Source organism: Mandrillus leucophaeus, unplaced genomic scaffold, assembly GCF_000951045.1.
Source record: "Mandrillus leucophaeus isolate KB7577 unplaced genomic scaffold, Mleu.le_1.0 Scaffold917, whole genome shotgun sequence".
In the NCBI taxonomy this organism is placed as follows: Eukaryota; Metazoa; Chordata; class Mammalia; order Primates; family Cercopithecidae; genus Mandrillus; species Mandrillus leucophaeus.
In genome coordinates this window covers 454,015-474,292 of record NW_012109997.1, presented here as the reverse complement: position 1 = coordinate 474,292, position 20,278 = coordinate 454,015, and the positions used below count along the sequence as shown (strand labels likewise).

Genomic DNA, 20,278 nt, shown 5'->3' with positions numbered 1-20,278 from the left:
GATGACACCACAGACTCAGTTTTATTACTTTACTAAGCGTTACAGAGTAAATGATGGAGCCGGTATTTGCAGCATTTGAAGCTCTTATGCTTAATTTTCATGCCACAAGAGGAAACCATGTAAAGGAAAATAAGCTTAAATATACAATTTCAAAATAAACTAGAATTTTAGAAAATAGAATTGTATATATGTGTGTGTGCATGTGTATATACATTCTCTTTTCTATTTTATTCTTTGTATAGGAGCAAACCAAGTAGAATGGTTTTAAAGGGTCTATAAGTTCAAATTATTTTAATATAAGAGTGTTCCATTTCTTAAGGTGGAGTGTATTTAAATGCTGAGAAAATTCTAATTCATAGAATTTATACTAGTGTTGACACCTATTTATTGTGTGAGTCTACACACACCTCTTTACTTTCCTATGGGCATAGTTTCCTGTCTGTAAAATGGAAATCCCATATTTATAACATGATTTGAATATTAATGAATTATAATATTTGTATTGATATTATTATTTTAAAATATGGGTTTAAGATTACTTAGAAATGTTATTTATGATCTTTGAAGTGAGTAAAAAATAAATCATCCAGTTGTATTTCTGAATGTTTACTATAGCAGATGTGATAAAAACTACAATAGTTTAAACTCATGAATTAGTAATAAAAGATGGTTTAGTTTTCTTTATGCAAGCAGGAAAACTGCAGAGTGAGGACTTTAAGCCCCGTAACTGTTTTTACATGCTGATTATACAACAAAGAGTAGTTTACCACATAAATGTCCTTTGGTATTTCCTCAGTATTCTTCTATGGTTTCTTTTTTAAATTTTCAAGCAATAAAATAGGTACTTTAAAATATAGTAATAAAATTTAGTAATATATAGATTCAGATACTTTAGACAACTTTCAGAGATCATTTGCTATTTTCAACTGGTTTCACTAACACTTACAATATTTATTTCCTTTTCTTTTTTCCTTAAATATTATACATCTTCAAAGATACTATTTCCAATTCACATGTGATGTAAAGTCATCATGTTAGGTTAACTGAAGACCAAGGAGAAATAAACTTATCTCCCAATTAATAGATGAATTGATAGATAGAAGACAGGTAATTTTTATGTTTCTAAGAAAGCAAAAATGATTGCAAAAGCAAGCTGTACACATGCTGAAGACTACAAACCATCTCAAAATAATTATTGAGAGGTGTGGTATTTTGGGTTGATTTTAGCAATTTTAGCATTTGCACGACATTAACTTATAGAAGTGGCTTTGCCCTGATTACCGTGATTGACTAAGCTCTACATTATGTGCATTATTTCTTTGTGGTTAAAGCCTTTCATTTGACCTTGTCACTATAGTTTCCATGACATTTTTTGGTAGGCTTCTAACATACAAATGTATACCTATAAAATAAAATATTTCAAGTTATTTTATTCATTTTTTGAAAATTAGATGCCTGTGACCATTTTGATCAATAAGAATACTATAGATATGCAGAGAAGCTGTAATAAAAATGCCAACAATTTTTTTGCTTGCTTTTTGTCCCCCTAAATTACATTACTCGGTAGTCTTATTTCTAATTCTATTTATATTATCTGTAAAGTCAGCAGTGATTAGTAAAATTGAGTCCCTTCCATTACTATTTTACTTGGGTAAGGCTTCTTAATATTTCTGAAATTTGTCACATTTTAAAAATACAAAAAAATACCGGAAAAGGCTTTTATTGAAACTAAATTGAACACTTACTGAAAATAAAAAGCATGTATTTAGCATAATAAGTACACAATATTTATTGAGTGAGATCCCCTTATCCATTTTTGTATACTTATAGATTACATTATAGATTACTTTGAGTATCATGCATTAATTCAATAAGATAAGTAATTTGAACTCTTGAGACTATTCCATCAAATTAATGCCACTGTATCTAAAGCCATATTTTATATCTGTATATTTAGTCAGGAATAACTTTAAATTTTACTTTATTGTATTTTCTTGGGAAAATCAGAAGGATTTACCTTTTTCATACCATTTAACAATTTTTAAAATTTTTTTCACCTGTAGTGTCTAATAGAATGGTAGGCACATTTATCAATTATACCTCTTCTTCCTATAAAAGAGTAATTTGAGACTGCTTTTTAAAAAATAACCATATATCAAAACATCACATTGTACCCCATAAATATATAATAGATACAAGTAAATATATAAAAAACTAAATTTTTTGATGTATGAGTATATAAATAAGACATGTAAAATATATTTATAAAAAACATTTTTAAAAATGAGATATTTTCTGTACAAATCATTGTGGCAATTAAAGCTTATTTAGCTATTTTATTTTAATTAAAAAACATTTTAGGGATAGGGCCTCTCTCTGTCACACAGGATGGAGTGCAGTGGCTCCATCAGAGCTCACTGCAGCCTTGAACTACTGGGTGAATATAGTTAGTAATACTGTATAGTATACTGGTAATTTGCCAACAGAGTAGGTTTCAGGTGTTCTGAGCACAAAAAAGAAAAGCGGTAACTCTATGAGGCGAGGGGTATGTTAATTAGGTTGACTGTAGTAATCATTTTTGCTATGAATGTGTATAACAAAACGTTTTACACCTTAAATATGTAATTTTTTTAAAAAAAAATAGTGGGGGCCGGAGGTGGTGGCTCATGCCTGTAATCCCAGCACTTTGGGAGGCTGAGGTGGGTGGATCATCTGAGGTCAGGAGTTTGAGACCAACTTGGCCAATGTGACGAAACCCCATCTCTACTAAAAATACAAAAATTAGCCAGGCATGGTGGCACCTGCCTGTAATTCCAGCTACTAGGGGGCTGGGGCATGAGGATCGCTTGAACCTGGGAGGTAGAGGTTGGAGTGAGCCAGTATCATGACACTGCACTCCAACCTGGGCCACAGAGTGAGACTCCTTCCCGCCCCCCCCTCCAAAAAAAAAAGTGAGTTAGAGTTGTCTCGACAGTCATCAAAAAGCTAGACAACAGAAAGCACTAAAAAAAAAAAAAAAAAAAAAGCCAACAGGTCATGTCAAAAGGCTGTGCAACCATCACTTCATTCCTTGGCTTAGCCTTAAGCAGAAAGGAAAAATGAGACCAAAATTATCAATTATTGAGGTTAAAACAACTGATGATTGAAGTAGAATATGTATGAGATCTATCTTAGAGCTACGTCTGATGTATAATGTAAAATTCTACTTCAGTTCAGATCTAAATTCTTCACTTTGAGTAATTTTTGTTTCAATAATCACATTAAATTATTTAAATATTTAGCCCACAATAATCAAAGGTATATAACTTGCATTGATTTTTTTTGTACATTTTCTGGTAATTTTCTGAACAGAAGAGTGTGAAAAATATTCATGAAAAATCATATTGTAGTTTTAACTAGAAAGTACTATTTTAGTGACTATCAAGAGTGGTAAACAAAAGGGGAAATAAAATTTAAACTGTTATTTCATTTTTTTAAATATAGATTACTTGAATTTTCATTAGAGGAGCAGAAATGCCACCAATGCCAAGTACCCCACCTCTGCATCCACCTCCAGATGGAGGATGGGGCTGGGTTGTGGTTGGAGCAGCTTTTATCTCCATTGGATTTTCATATGCATTCCCTAAAGCCGTCACCGTATTCTTCAAAGAAATTCAGCAAATATTCCACACTACCTACAGTGAAATAGCATGGATATCATCCATTATGCTGGCTGTTATGTACGCAGGAGGTAAGCTTCTCGCAGTAAATAGAATCCTGAATTAAGAAAATAATTCCTCTGTGTCACAATGTTTTACATATAGTGTCTTGGTATATTAAAACCTGTTTTTATGTTATGGTCACTTAAAACCAATCCAAAGTATAATTAGAACTGAACTTTCAATGATTTTAGTGATTCAGCATCTTAAGCTATTTGCTTTGAATCGAGTCTTAATAGGGGATTTGTTTGAATAAGAATTGGTAAGCACAAAGCAAGATTTACTAAATTATGGAATTTCCAAGTGAAGCTACTTCATTTAGTTTGAAATAAAGTCCACATCATATTGCTGATGTCATTTTTCACTATTGCAACCTCTGGTAGAAATGCTTTCTTCTGAATGAGAAGAAAATTTAAGTTGCTGACAGTTTATAAGCCCAGAAAGTACATCACTTTAAGCTGCAAAAATGAAGTGTTAACATGTACATTCTAGACCCATTCAAATTTGTGTGACTGAAATGATTATTTATCTCTGTAAGACTCATTAAATATGACATCTTTTTAACTTAAATGGTTGCCTGAAAATTATCTTATTACCTTCTATGTTCAAATGAGGGTATGAGTCATGAAGGATAATGAATAGATCAAAGTACCATCCCACTTCTAAATGTTAAAAATTTGGAATTATTGGTGCCTTATTATGTCACCTATTTTCTTTAAATCAATCTCAGTAGCAGACCAGACTCTCTTGTAGAATTTTTTGAAAGTCATTACTTAAAATATGTCTTTTAGAGTTTTTATTTTTCAAGTGGATATTTGACTTTAAGGGATAGATATAGACTCAGACTATAGTCATTTAAAGAAATTATATCAATTATCTTCTGTGATTTCTTATTTTTCAAGTAAGGATAATATGGCTCTTAGTCATGGAGATAGGACATTAGTATAATATCCAGTATTTAGTAATATTTACTTTCACCCAAGGCCTAAGTACTCAATATGTGTGATATGACTTAATCCTCTTAATGATCCGTGAAATAAGTATTATCTTCTCTTTATTCCATAGCTGAGGAAATAGATAAGATAGCTCTCCCAAGTCAAACAGCTTGTTAATGGCAAATAGAGACTGCAACTCCAAGCATTTGACACCTATGGTCTCTGACTTTTACATCTAGAAAGTGACATCTTTCGGCCGGGCGCGGTGGCTCAAGCCTGTAATCCCAGCACTTTGGGAGGCCGAGACGGGCGGATCACGAGGTCAGGAGATCGAGACCATCCTGGCTAACACAGTGAAACCCTGTCTCTACTAAAAAATACAAAAAACTAGCCGGGCGAGGTGGCGGGCGCCTGTAGTCCCAGCTACTCGGGAGGCTGAGGCAGGAGAATGGCGTAAATCCGGGAGGCGGAGCTTGCAGTGAGCCGAGATCCGGCCACTGTACTCCAGCCTGGGCGACAGAGCGAGACTCCGCCTCAAAAAAAAAAAAAAAAAAAAAAAAAAAAAAAAAAAAGAAAATTTTTTTTTTTTAAATCAAGAAAGGGACAAAGCCAGATTTAGCACAGGCCTTCTGTAAACCTGATTCATTTCTTTCCCTCTCAGCTCAGTGGCTTGTGTACCACCTCCACCAACATCATTTGTTCAGTGACATAATAATTATTCTTTAGGACATTATCTTTTTCTTGTACTATGAAGGTAAACAGTTGATCCTGAAATAATTCTCTCTCTGTGTGTGTGTGTGTGTGTGTGTGTGTGTGTGTGTGTGTGTTTATGTGTGTTGGTGCTGGAATGTGTTTTCTACTTTTTATGTATAGTGATTTTATATTAATACAGCATATGTTTCCCTTATCCATTTGGTTAGGTTAAACATGCATTTTTCTTCCAGTATCAAAAGGTATCCTTTAGATACTATTTGGGCATGTCAATGCAAAATTCTACTTCTAACACACATTCTGTGAATCTCCTTTGGGCAGTTGCTTTATAGATTGTAAGAATGTTATTTCTTATGACCATAGAAACAGTAGGTATTGTAGAATAGATATTCCTGTATAGAGCAGCACATAATCATCTTGACTTAAACTCCAAAACGTGCTAATATTAAGATATGTAGGAGTTTTTTTTAAATTTTTTTGCCTCTTAAATACAGTTGAAACAGTCTCTTCTACTGAATTAATGTAAGTCCATTGAATTTGAACTTCAGGTCTTATATAGTCATAATTCTTTATTGAGCAGATAGTTGACTAACTCATCAGTAGGACACAATTTTATACACCGTTTTAGTTAACCAAATCTTAATTTACATTGTCTGTTAGTTTTCAGACCTCAGAGTCTCAATGGCTTAAAACAATATGGTTTATTTCTTGCTGAAGCAATGTTTCAACAGGTGGCTATTCCATCACCCAAGGCTTTGTATGTTGTTCCCTAAATCTGCTCCATCTGCTGGACAAATAGTAAAGGCAGACAGCACAGAAGATCATGTGGACTATTTTAGGGGGTAGGCCTGGAAGGAATATACATTATTTCTGTACATATTCCATTGATTAGAACACTTATACTGCCCTACCCAGAGTCAGGGACCATGGATGCTGGGAAATGCAGCCTTCCTAAAGGAAGAAACAGAACTACAAAACATCCCGCCAGTCCTAGATAGAGCTTGGTTTCTCAACATTCTCCATTGAACAAAATATACATGTGTTTATAGACTTGCCTATGACAGCCCTCCACCCTCTGGCTGGATCTAAAAGGAACATTAGAATGTACAGTGGCATAATTAACTTTCTCCAACTACTAAATCTGAATATGAAATTATGAAAAGTAAATATCCTATATTTACTACAAATAAATGTTTTCATTTTATTCATACTTACTTTTCTATTTTACTATGTATGGTATAAATTTTTAAAAGCACAAAAGAATTCTTTTGAAATTCAGGAAGAAAATGGTAGTTTATTAAAATAGTTTTAAATTTGGAAAAAGCTGCCTTAAAATTTTTAGGGTGATAGGGATTTTATATATGCTTGTTTTGTGAAAGCAATGCTAGATACATACAAATTCTTAGTATTTAGTAATTGATGATGGCAATATCTAGGTTAGATCCAAGTAAATACCTGGAATATTGCCTAACGTCCTCCATTATCAGGGCTAAAACATGTAAATGTTTCATCTCTGGCCATAGAGAAAAGTCAGGAATTGAAGAAATTCTGCTCACCTTTGGTCCTTCTTTTAAAACTGTAAACACAATTCTATGCCCATTGTCTAGTGGATGAAAATGCTTTTACCTGCCATGTCCACTGTTGAATATAGATCTTATACATTTACATAATTTGTTGGAAATAACATCTACATCTTATCCTGATAATTAGTTTCTAATCTTTTAACCAAAAATAATTGGCATACTTAAAATTATAATCTAATGTGGAAACAATTTTCTTAATGTGGATGCGATAATTTTTTTTTCAGAAACGTAACTATTTAGAACAAAAAGTCTGATATAGTCAGTTAATCTAAGACACAGGTATTAGTCCTGTTACTCACATTACAGTCTTTCTTCAAGTGTGGTCTACAAAATGCTTTGCTTCTGAGTCATGAGTCTTGTTAAAAATGAAGTCCTGGGCCTTATCCCAAATCCCCTTTTATCAAGATTTCTGTTGATAGAGTTCAGAAACTTGCATTTGAACAAACATCTCTGAAAACAACTTCACTTTATACACAACACAGGGGTTCACTGTTGTAGAAGAAAATCAATATTTGATTTTAAAATACTTAAATTTTCATATAATATATGAAATATATTTACAGGAGTCTTTTAGGTTGATGATTATAAAATAAATTTAAAGAGCATAAGGTGAAAAGACATAGTTTAATAGAAGTATAATGAGTCTCTCTAACAAGTAGCTGAAATATTCTGTTCAATGCAATGCTAATTGCGTTAGCCTAGAGAACACCTAAGATCTGACACATTCATTAGGGCTTAGCACTCAACCTATTAATCACTACTGTGGGGTCACTGAGTAAGACAGAGCGTGTTCAGAGGCCTGGCCTGTGATGTCAGGACTGGAGTCTCTTGTAGTAATTAGTTGGCATCTGGGCTTTGGTAGCAAGGTATTATCTTCCCTTCTGATGTCTGAATTAAAAATGAAACTAATGAAAGGTTTGCAGGAAGGATGGAAAAGAATGCAAATTATGTTTATACCTTACTTCATCCTTAGAATAATGGCATTAAATTACAGCAACCCATCTGGATGTCCATATGTTCTCCTGGAGGTCTAGCAAATTTTAGCTAATAGGTCAAACAGTATGGTCACCCCATTAATAAAGCACTAAGTAGAGGTAGAAAACAGAATTTAAACTTTCTACACTGTTTAGAAGGACATAGGGTTTTATTTTGTGAATAGCGATTACATAGGATTGTCTTTAGTACAATATTTGTTTTTGTATTCTATTGAATGATAATCTATCCATGGTTACCTATACAGTTACTGACTACAGATTTTGGACTGCCAGTTTCTATGAGTACTTTATGTGACTTTTCTGATAAAAATCCATTCTGACTTGGAAGAATCAGCCATTCTGGCGAGAAGAATTGGCTTTGTCTCCATGGTAACTTATTTTTCTGTTTTATGTGAATAGTGAAGGCCAATTGTGTGAAAGTAAGGGTAATAGTTTTGTGATGTACTACTTTACACAGGGATTGAACATTAGAACACTGAGCTTATTTTACTGGAGGCCAAGAAGCAAAAGGCTTTAACATAGCAGGTTGGTGGTCATAACATCAAATATGTATTTTTCTATTCTCTTAAAATTTTAAATAAGCTCAATATATTATTCTGCATTGTGCCCTAATATTTTGCAGAATGAGGGAGGCTATTAAAATAATTCATACTGTGCAATGTCTTAGCAACAATAAAAAAAGAAAGTCATTCCATTCCGGTGTTTGAGATAGCTAGGGCTTTCATCTTAGATTTATAAAAAGCACAAAGTATGAGGTACACTTTGACAGCCCTGTGCAAGTAGGCTGTGGACTTTTTGTATCTATGCCATGTTAGGCTCTTTTTTTCATCCGTAGGTATAAATATCACTAAACCTTTCTAGGAAATATGGCACAGTGTGGCAGAAACTATTATGCTCACCATGTATCCATGCACTCCTCTATATTTCCCAGCTTTCCTCCCCTTAGGCTGAGGCCAAGTGGCTATTTCTGACCAATTAAATATAAGTGGAAGGACGTATGTCCCTCTGGACACCTCCTGGCAAGCTGATTTGATCTGGCATGCATCTTCCCTTTCTCTACAGTTATATAGACTATACTGATCATTACAAACATGAGGGCTTGATTTATTGTGTAACCACAATATAAGTTATATACATTATTACATGGGATGAGAATGCACTATGAGATATCCTTAGTCAATTTAGCTTATATTATATCATGAAATGTACAAGTGCTACTTGGTCATATCTCTGTTAGAGAAGAGATATCCTTTGGTATCTCAAATGAAAAAGTTGTGAGTGGATATTATCATTGCCAGTTTCCATGGAATAAAAGTGAGAGGCAAGGACTTCAAAACACAAAGTAGGAATGGAGTCATGGCCCTGGAGCTTTCTGTGATGAAATCTGTGTGTCTTTTCCAAAACAGGGATGAAAGGGGACAGAGGTCAACGACAGATTGGAAGTGTGCTTAGAGCTTTTGAAATTATTCCAGGACATACTTTCCCTACAGAGAGCGGATAATCTAGTACAAATAATATCAGAGAGTTACTAAATGTTATTTTCAACAGAAATTTTAAGAACCTTTGTTGAAATCTTTTCTGACTGATACATGTGCCTTAGACAGTGAACCCTTCACTTACTGATACATAAAAAGAACCTGTTTATTAATTTATGACCTGATGAGAATAAGACTACCTTTCCTGATTTTTGGCTTCAAAAAATTCAAAAATATGTTATTATATCATTACTCACTTTATGCAGACGTGTTTTTGTTGCAAATGACAGAAACCTGATACAGATACCATAAAGCCTAAAGAGAAATGTTCATGTATACAAATCATGTATACAGAGGAGAAGCACAGACACCAATGTCGTCCAGCTCAACTAGCACCAGTAATTCTATTTGTCCAGCGTGTTGCACTCTCTCTTTTCTCTTCTGCTTCTTCCAGAGGGCAGCTTTGTTTATTTATATTGATATTCTTCCCCTGGCACCAGGAAGATGTTTACCAACATTTCAGCCTCATATTTCAGCTCAAATTTGACACTAGGAAGACTGCCACTATTCCCTAAGTTATACTTTGACAAATTCTAAGGAAGATTGCTAGGACATGGCCTACTTTGCATTTGCCCTGAAGGCAGTGGGTGTATGAGGGACTAACATTGGCAGCCGGAGCGGAACTATGCATCTGAGATAGGAAAGGAGCAGTTCCGTAATGGAAGGGCACTACTGTTCCTAGAGGAAGGAAGGATTCTGAAGAGACAAAGTATTAACAATAAGCACTTACTACTTTAGTCTTTTTAAAGAGATTAATATGTTATGTTTCAAGAGTAAAAATGTGTTGGGTTTTACTAGTCACTCACGGGGAACTTTGCATGTAGATACTTTATAACTAGCTAGCAAGCTGCATAGATAGGTTACATGTCAAAATGGTATATCGTATTTGGAAACTATTGCCTAGTGAAATATAATGCTTAGTAGCCACCCAGAGGACTCAACTGTAATTTTTAAAAATTTGAAACAGGTCACTCTGTTGCCCAAGCTGAGTGTAGTGGTGTGATCATGGCTCATTGCAGCCTTGACTTCCTGGGCTCAAGCAATTCTCCTGCCTCAGCCTCCTGAATATTCTGGGACTAGAGAGGTCACCACCATGCCCAGCTAATTTCTGATTTTTTGTAAAGACGAGGTTTCACTATGTTGCCCAAGCTAGTCTCAAACACCTGGACTCAAGCCATGCTCCCACCTTGGCTTCCAAAAGGGCTGGACTTACAGGCGTGAGCCACCACACCCACCCAGCCCTAACTGCATCTTATGTGAGTTGGTGCCTAGAGTGGAACATAGATATGGAAAGTCCCAGGATCTCAAAATGAATTATTAGTGATGTAATTGTGTAATGAGAAGCAGAAGAGCATTGTAATTGGAGAGTGAGCTCCAAAGTATTAATAACAGGTATGAAATTGAGACTTTGCTACTGGGTCATTCAGCCTATTTGCCATTTTTACCTCGGACACTCAGTTTCCTTATCTATAAAAATCACACTAGAATATATACATTTGTGTGTGCATATGTGAGTGTGTGTGTATGTATAGTGTACACTCTCCTGCTCGGAGTCATTATTAATAATAAACACCAAATATGATACTTAGGAAATTGTAGTTTTTGATTCATTGCAGTTTGTTGCTGCTGTTTATATACATATATATATATATATATATATATATAGTCCATTATTCAGTGAAACTGCAGATAAGGAACAAAGAAGATAGTAAGTCTGACTCGAGCAATCTGTGCCAATAACATTTGAAAACAACTGGGAATGCAAGAAATAAATAGGTCAATAATCATTTCTAGAAGAAATCTATGCCCTTTACTCATATTTTCTGTGGCATTTCCCTTGTGCCTCCTATGATTTGGATAGTGGACAAGACATTGGTCATTCTTTTTGGGCCATCCTATATTGAAAAATCCTTCCTATGTTTAGGGGATTCCCAACATCATCATTTTCTGCCTCCCCAAGGGAAAAGACAGATATATACTTTCTCAGAGTTTATAACACTTAGGGCACAGGCATGTGACCCAGGCTCCGTCAACCCAGTGTAGAAAGGCCAGTTTTCATTCAGAAACTACTGATGTGAAGAAGCAGATTCCTCAAGAAAAACATTCAGATGAGGTGGTTATAGATAATTAATAACCCATTCACGCAAAACTAGTGTCAGTGTTTAGGGTCAATGGGACTTTTCACTGTAAACTATGTAGTCATTGGTGGCAGCTGTGATGTCCCCATTGGAGCAATCAGTTTTGTCATGTGATTTGGTCAGCATCCTAGCTTGGGTTTTTAAATCCCCCCTCATGTTCTCTGACTTACTTTTATATCCTTAATGAATGCTTTCTTCCTTAACTAGGATATTTGATAGATATATATGGAGTTAAGTTCCCCAAAGGTCCTAGTGAATTCTAGAATGAAATGCTGTCATGAACTAACTGGTTATTTTGAAAACTTTCTATGGATCTTTTCTTTTCTCCCTTCCCCTCCCCTCCCCTCCCCTCCCCTCGCCTTCCCTTCATGTGGATACATAACAGATATAGTCTCACTCTGTTGCCCAGGTTGGAGTGCACTGGCACAATATTGGCTCCCTGCAACCTCTGCCTCCGGAGTTCAAGTAATTCTCCTGCCTCAGCCTCCCGAGTAGCTGGGATTACAGGCACCCAAGACCACGCCCAGCTAATTTTTGTATTTTTAATAGAGACAGGGTTTCACCATGTTGGCTAGGCTGGTCTCAAGCTCCCAACCTCAGGTGATCCAGCCATCTAGGCCTCCCAAAGTGCTGAGATTACAGGCGTGAGCCACTGCACCCAGCTGAATGTTTCCTTTAAAAGAAGGAACATTCCTACTGTTTCCCAGCTCTTCCTCAACAACATATTAGGATTGAAGAATTTACCGCAGTTCTTTTTAATTAACTATTTTAAAGAGCTCTGTAAAAAATGAAATTAAATTTTATATTTTCATATGCTGTGGGTGACTTAAGTTTGATGGATTATGTCACAGAATGCAAAGTAAATACACGTTGAATACTTTTTCGTTGTAATAGTAGTGACTTTGGCGGAATAATTGCATTGTTCCAAAGGGATTTTTAAATGGTTAATCTAGATGGCTCTCCTTGAGTGAGAATTTGCTCAGCTGGATGGAAGTACATGCTACAGGAGTGTGGTTCATATATTTGACCCTAAGGGAAGGCCCTGGTGATGGCATAAACTATCCCTGCACAATTGTTGTGTGAGGATTCATTTGCAATCACCAGAGGTAAGGATGTCCAGGAAATCCAGCATCACAATTAAGAAGAAAACTATATATAATTTCACTCATTCATCTATTCCACAGATACACACTGAGCATCTTAAATGTGCAAAACACTGGTGTGGCATTGGAAAAACCACAGCGAGCCAACAGACACAGGCTATGCTTTCAGAATATGAAATAGCCATTTACACTTTTCCTTATTTCATTACAGTTATGATAAATGTTAGTAGAGAGGCACAGTAGGTGCCATGCAACAGCAGAAAACGGAAATTGATCTCATAATTGAGTGATCAGGCAATATTTCTTGGAGCTGAATTTGAAGGATAAGGAGGTGGCATTAGTCAAGCAAAAGGAAGTGTTTGAGGCAGAGAAAACAGTATTTGTGAAAGCCGTAGAAGGAAGAGTCATGGAGAGTTATCGTAGTCCAGAGGAGGTAAATGTGATTGATCTATGGTGAAAAGATGGAGAAAGTTGTATTTGATGGCCTAAAACCTACTGGAAATGATCCTGGGCCACATATTGTATCCACATAAACAAAAGAGAAGAGGATCGGAGGATAGATATCTGTGCTACCATGTTAGTCCGCTCTAGCTGCCATAAAAGAATATCACAGACTGAGTGGATTAAACAATGGAAATTTATTTCTCACAGCTCTAGTGGCAGGAAGTTGAAAATCAAGGTGCCAGTAGGACTGGTTTCTGGTGGGGCCTCTCCCTTCAGCTTGTTAGATGGCTGCCTCCTAGTTGTGTCCTCACATGGTCTTTTCTTTGTGTGCATATATCCCTGGTGTCTCTCTCTCTCATTTTTTCCTTTTGATGTAGAGTCTTGCTCTGTTGTATTTTTAATAGAAATGGGGTTTCACCACATTGGCAAGGCTGGTCTCGAACTCCTGACCTCAGGTGATCCACCTGCCTTGACCTCCCAAAGTGCTGGGATTACAGGCATGAGCCACCATGCCCGGCCTCTCTCTTTTCTCATAAGGAAACTAGTCATAGTGGATTATGGCCCAACTTAATATTTCTTATGAGCTTATTTAACCTTAATTACCTCCTTAATGGTCTTATCTTCACAGACAGATACACGAAGTGTTAGGGCTTCAACATGAATTTTGGGGGGACACAATTTAGTTCGTAACAGGTACTAGGATCAGAACTCTGAGTACTCTCCTTTTTAATCAATTTTAAGAGCAGATGCATAATCCAGAATGTGTTAAAATACATTGTTGTCATTCTTTGTGGTAGTTATGCTCTATAAAGTGCCACAAACACTGAATGAAAAAATACCAAATTGCTGCTGCTAGGGGAGATTTAGGGTTATAGTTCCCTGAACTTCTGATCATAAAATTTTCGTTCACCAAGCAATCCATGGCTTTGTTTTCTATGGGTTTCCATTTAAAGACATTGTATTCAATATATGTCATTGACTGACATTGAATTTTGGCCGAAGGTGCTATAATTTATTCCTGAATTAAGCTTATTAAACACATACCTTTCCTCCATAAGGCATATCACAGCCTTCTTGTGCCTAGGAACACCAGCCAGCACTTCAGCATTATGCTTTGAGGCCATTTTAAACAGAAGAATTACCAACAAAAAGCACGAAAATGCAGAAAATGTGGTATTATATAGGCCCTGAAAAGGACAGTTGTTTATACTCTGGGAGCTGGAACAAGAAAGCAGATCATCACCTTGTTTGACCTCAGCTGGGAAGATGAGGTCACACAATGCATGTCAGGTGATCCAAATTTTTCGCCACTCTGCACATATCCACCAGTGACTGCAAAAGAACTGAGAGTATTGATTTTAAGGTTACAAATCAATTTTAGTAAGTAGACAAATTTGTAAATATAGAATCTGCAAATAATGAAGACATTTGTAAACACAGAATCTGCAAATAATATACCTATGCCCTTTCTCTGGTGAAATTACTGCATTTCTTGTACTTTATAAAGGTGTTTGTAATTACCTAATGTTTTTATTATAGTTTATCTGTTGTTTATAAGAATTGCATAAGCCTGCACAACCACAAAGCTAATTTACATTAGCGTTTTTGTAGATAGGTATTAGTTATCATCCTGGAGTTTACTGAAGTTCTTTTTAAAGGAACACAACTTTCTTAAGCTATAAAAGCAATAATAATTACACTTAGAATAGTCCTAATCACTAGAAGGGCGTTAAGTATAAAGATTTGGAAAGCTTCTGTGGAAGCTTTGATGGATTTTTGAAAACTGATGAACAACTGATGATCCACAGCCTTGCATTATTCTGATTAGAATGTGCTGTGCATGACTGTAGCATTCTGTTGGCTGGTGGTTTCCTACTTTGGCCTTGTGTCTCATGCAATCGATGATTGGATTAGCAGCAGCCAGTGGAAGCAACTGTATATTTTCTCAGCACCCCAGGAAATGAGTGTGCATTCTTGGAAGGCTGAAACGGAATAAAACCGTTAAATAGAACTCTGATCTACTTCAGATTCATCTCTTCCCCTTATATGATGAGTAAAGAGCATTTGTAAATAGGACTATGAGAGAAATATGGATGGTGAACAAAGGGGAGCAAAAGGAGAAATATGATGTGTGTGCAGGCAATTTGGAATTTCTTTTAAATTTTCCAATCTTCTACCAGATAATCCTAAGTTCATGTATATGACTTACATTGATATAGAAATACAAGAATCAGCTGGGTGCAGTGGCTCATGCCTGTAATCCCAGAACTTTGACAGGATCACTTGAGTACAGGAGTTCAAGACCAGCCTGGGCAATATGGTGAAACCCCGCCTCTACCCAAAATACAAAAATTTACTGGAGTATGGTGGTGTGTGCTGTGTACCAGCTACTCAGGAGGCTGAAGTGGGAGGATAACTTGAGCCCAAGAAGGGGAGGTTGCAGTGAGCTGCCAGCCTGGACAACAGAGCAAGACTGTCTCACAATAAATAAAAATAAATAAATAAAAGAATCATCTGTAAATCAAAGGCATTTAAAGTATCTTTTTGGTTCTATTAGGAAAAAATCGTATAGTAAGTTCAGAACATTTAGGATTTTATCTCAGCTGGTGTAAGCGGCCGTGATATTGGTACGAAGGTGAAATGATGGGTGTTTTGGCAGTGGCAGCTGTAAAATCTACATAGCAAACAACAGATGGTTGCTTATTTGACTTTTGGGTAAAACTGGAATATAGAAACTGCTGTTGAAATAGGTCTTTCTCAATGTTTCAGATTTCTATCATCTTCCAAAGACTGAACATGGATCTAGAGACAGAAAATTTTTAAAGCCTCCCTTTGTATTCTTAGTCTCTTATGTGGGACAAACTTTTCCCCACTTTCATCAGAAATATGCAAAGGGTTGAATTTTAATAACCTTAGTTACAGTGTCCTTGAATACAGAGGCTGTCATTAACTTTCCAAATGCCTCTTGGGCACCAGGAGTATTTCATGATTCGTTTAAAATGTAGGTAAAATATCTACACAGAGTTAGTTTGGCTCTTGCAGATAAAGAAAAACAAGTTTAGTCAGATGACTCCGATAAAATGAACTATAAGTCCTTCTCATGAGAAATATTAAGTACCTCTATGTTGTGGCAAAAATATTACTTAATAGTATTTCTTAAGTCAAACATGATATGTTTTAGAAGCTAGATAAAACTTTTCAAAGCCAACATAACCTCTGCCCCTTATAGTTGGCTCCCATATTAGATCAGACACAATTGAACTAGAAACCTGAGGCAATTCATGCATGCTTCTGAAACTGTTTCCCTAACAAAATAGCCTCACCTCTGTGCCCTATAAACACTCCAAAATACAAATGTAGGAGAAAAAGAAAGGTTTTTATTCACCTCATATTTTAATTTTATATTTGTAATCTCTTGTTTATTTGAGTGATTTTATTCTCTTTGGCTTATTAAATGAAACAGCAGTGAATGTTGAACAATTATATTTAGACTTTTTTTCTACCTATTTGTGAAGAAACAAAATTGGAAACAGAAATGCCTTTTAAAAGATAAATTTTCTGCAGACATTCATGCTCCCTTAGGAGGATCAGTAATAGTGTCAGAAAAACACATCTCACAAAGTATCTAAATTTCTGTTTGGTTTCAGACAGTTCTCTTTTTATTGCTTTAACTAAGTCATACATATTTATTAGCTATAGAATAAATTTAATAAGGTCCAAATTAAATTAGCTATATATACAAGTACTAGTTATAGCTTCAATGATACTTATGTAATATTCCAAATATAACTCTTTATTTGTTATGGTGATTTTTGTCTAAGAGGTATTCTTTTTTCCACTGGCAGTCTCGTTTATTTCTTTAGAGTGCTTAATCATTGATTTTTAAGTAAAAAGCCTACATACAATCTTGTTTCAAAGCATACCAAAAGCTTTCAGAGATGAGTAACTCATCTTTTTTACTAAATACCTAAAAAATGTTTTGCCTTTTTTTTTTTTTTTAAGAGGCATTGACATAGTGGAATAGTGGTAGGGCATGGAGGATTTGCCTGTGTTCAGATTCCAGTGCTGCTTCCTATTAATTGGAATTTTGGGAAGGTACCCAACACCTCTCTGCTTCAATTCCTTATATATAAAATGCCTGTGGTTTATTTGTATGAACTAATATTTCTGAACTCTATGATTAGTTCATATCTCATAATTAAATACAGTAACAAAGAATACTGTGGCTATCTGGGAGAAGATGTCCTACCATCGCAACCTGTTTATGTTAAGTTTATGTTCTAACATTGAATTTATTTAAGCTGTTTTCAAAATTCAAAATTGTCCAAAGATATGTACAGCTTCTGCAGCATGGAAACTAGGAAAAATGGATATAGAAGGAAATAAGTATCATATGATAAAGCCTGCTTTGCCTTATATTTCAACTTAAAATAGTTGTAGACATAAGAAGAAAAAAAGTGATCCATCTTTCTGTTACTCTGCCCATCTTTAGCCTATGGTACTTCTAGACACCATCTAAATTAGATGTTTTAACATTTAGTCCAGGCTTTATGTTCCATCATCTAGGACCCCATTCCCTCACTTTTTGTTTTTATCTTTTTCAATGCAGTAGAGTAAGAAAACTTGTCACATGTGAGAATGCATAAATTGCAAAATCCATTGTGATTACAGAGGTCATTGTGCATTAACTTTGCTGTGAATAGCTGTGTATTGTGTTCAGAGAGACTTTAACAAAATAGCTGCACAAAATGAGCACCATTCTTCATAACATGGCATCCAGAGAAAATTAAAAACAGAGAAGCTAAAATCATCGAAAGCACTTATTTGTGAATTCATGTTTGTTTTTGATATAAAGAATACCTGTTCTAGTAAGAAAGACAAATCAGATTTTACCTTTACAAGGTGAAAATATCAAGTCTAAGAAGAGATATAATAAAACAATATGAAATCCTGAAGAGTATGGATTATGTGAAGAGATATGTTAATTAAATTCCACAATATTGGAATTGCAGTGGGAAAGAAGACAGAAAAATGGGGCCCAAGAGAAGCCTGAAAAAGATCTACTTTATAACATAAGGGAAAAATATACAAAATGTATGATCCCAATAAAAAATGAGTTAAACCAAATTTTGTAACAGTTTGTAACAAATAAACTTTAGATAAATTCATTAGCGATAGCTGTAGGTTTAAAGGGAAACAAAAGTGTTAAATGTATATTTTATATCAATCTGCACTTATTGAGGATTGCTGTATTTTGAATTTACTAAGAATAAACATGTTAATCTTCTAAGTAAATATTGGAAACAGGATGCATACCTGGGTCTATCTGACTTTGAATCTCATGTTTTTGTTAACTTTTCTGGAATAGGAATGCCTCATGACTATACCTTTCTTTTCTAATTCTTCAGGTTGGTGTCATATGCAGTAGCTATATAGTCCATCAGTTCATTGACATGTTATTATAGGATCACTGTCTAAAGAACACAGAATTGGAAAGATAATACATTTGTTCCAGTTTGGAATTTTCTTAAGTTATTGTTAATTGTTACTTATATATTTATAGTTGACTAAAATTTATTAGATCTTTTTATTTTTTTAAGCACCCTTTCATAAATTTGGTCTATGTTTTCTTGAAATCGATTTTTCATCTTGTGAGACCGTAATTAGTACCCATTACAACAGAAATGTATATATTTTTGTTATTGAAAAGGACCAGTCATAGTAGTGTAACCTTCTTGTATCACTAAAATAAAATAGTGAACAAAAGTATATATTTGATGTCAGACCAAGGAATGTCCTGTTTCCAGTAACTCCCTTAAACGTGTTATCCATCGCTTCTAAATTTTAGTGATTTTTCTACAATATAGGGGGAAATTATATATCCAGTCCAAACACTTAGTTGTAATTGAAAAAAGGGAATGAATGTAATTGAAAAAAGGGAATAGCTATTCAATAGCTATTATCATCATCCAATCTCCTCCCCACTCCTTGTCTTCCAGAAGATCCCCAACTCCCATGTTCATACCCTTAAACTTGTCATTATCAATAACTTTCAAATAATCTCAATTTTTAAATAACTTACTCCTCAGTCACCATGTCCTATCTTCCACCCCATTGTTTTCTAGTACTGCAACTGTAATAATCCTTTAACTCCATCAGTACTGTTAAGGTGTTGATATACTACCTCATCTATAACCGCTTTCCATACCATCTTCACCTCCCTTACCTAGCTAAACTTCAGATTCAATTAATTTAAGTTCTTTGCATACATTCTTAACTTATCTACCTACCATTAATTTTTTTTTTTTTTTCTATCTCTTGATGAAACCAGAACTCTGGCTAAAGCCATCGGCTTAGTTCCTTTATCTCCATGGCAGAATGTAAACCACACTGTAGGATTTACTAATCTCTTTAATTGATGATCGATAATCTTAGGTGGGCCCAAAATGCTGCCTGGTAACCATATTTTATATTCTATTACTCTAGCCCAGTCTCTCTCTCACTCAGTGAGATGATTGTCATTTAATCGTTATTCCCCCAAGCCACTGTCTTCCCTCCTTGAAGTTACCCAGAAGGTAACTTCAATTCCTACTTCATTTGAAAGTTTACATAATCAGTAAAACTTCCACATACTTCTACTACTACAGTCTCCCACCTGTTTACATCCAGATCTGATATACTTTACTTTCTTTCCTGTATCAGTATCTGTCCTAACTAAGGTCAACTATACACTTCCTTTCTCACCCCCTCAACTATTAACGGGCATTACTGTGGACAAAATTCTTTCTTCTCTCTCCATTAGCAATATTCCCTCTCACAACTGGGTCATTCCTGTAGCTTATAACCATGGTATTCCATCCTTCAACTTGGGAAAAAAACAAAACAAATGGAAAATGTTATTTAGACCAACGTTACCTGTCAGCTACAACCATACTTATGTCCTTTCCTTTAAGCAAAACTTCTTGAAAGTGTTGCTCCAGTTTCTCTCTTCCCCCTTCTTTTTGCCCCAACTCCAGTCAGAATTTTTCTTTTACCCCCTCATCTGAAATTGTTCTTTTCAAGTCTCTCAGGACTTCAGTGCTACCAATGTAGTGGTCTTTTCTTAGTCCCCATTGTAATTGACCTTTCTGGAGCAT

General features: G+C 35.2%; 1 protein-coding gene across 3 annotated transcripts in view; it reads left to right on the top strand.

The window, feature by feature from the left end:
* SLC16A7 (solute carrier family 16 (monocarboxylate transporter), member 7) overlaps positions 1-20,278 on the top strand; it is a 170,411-nt gene that overhangs the window by 100,709 nt on the left and 49,424 nt on the right. For 2 of the 3 annotated variants that reach the window (XM_011969866.1, XM_011969867.1), the window contains one exon: positions 3,484-3,730. In XM_011969866.1, coding sequence (XP_011825256.1) covers positions 3,514-3,730 — 217 coding nt within the window. In that variant the 5' untranslated portion in view covers positions 3,484-3,513. The remainder of the gene's footprint in view (positions 1-3,483; positions 3,731-20,278) is intronic. The other variant, XM_011969868.1, reaches the window with a different exon arrangement.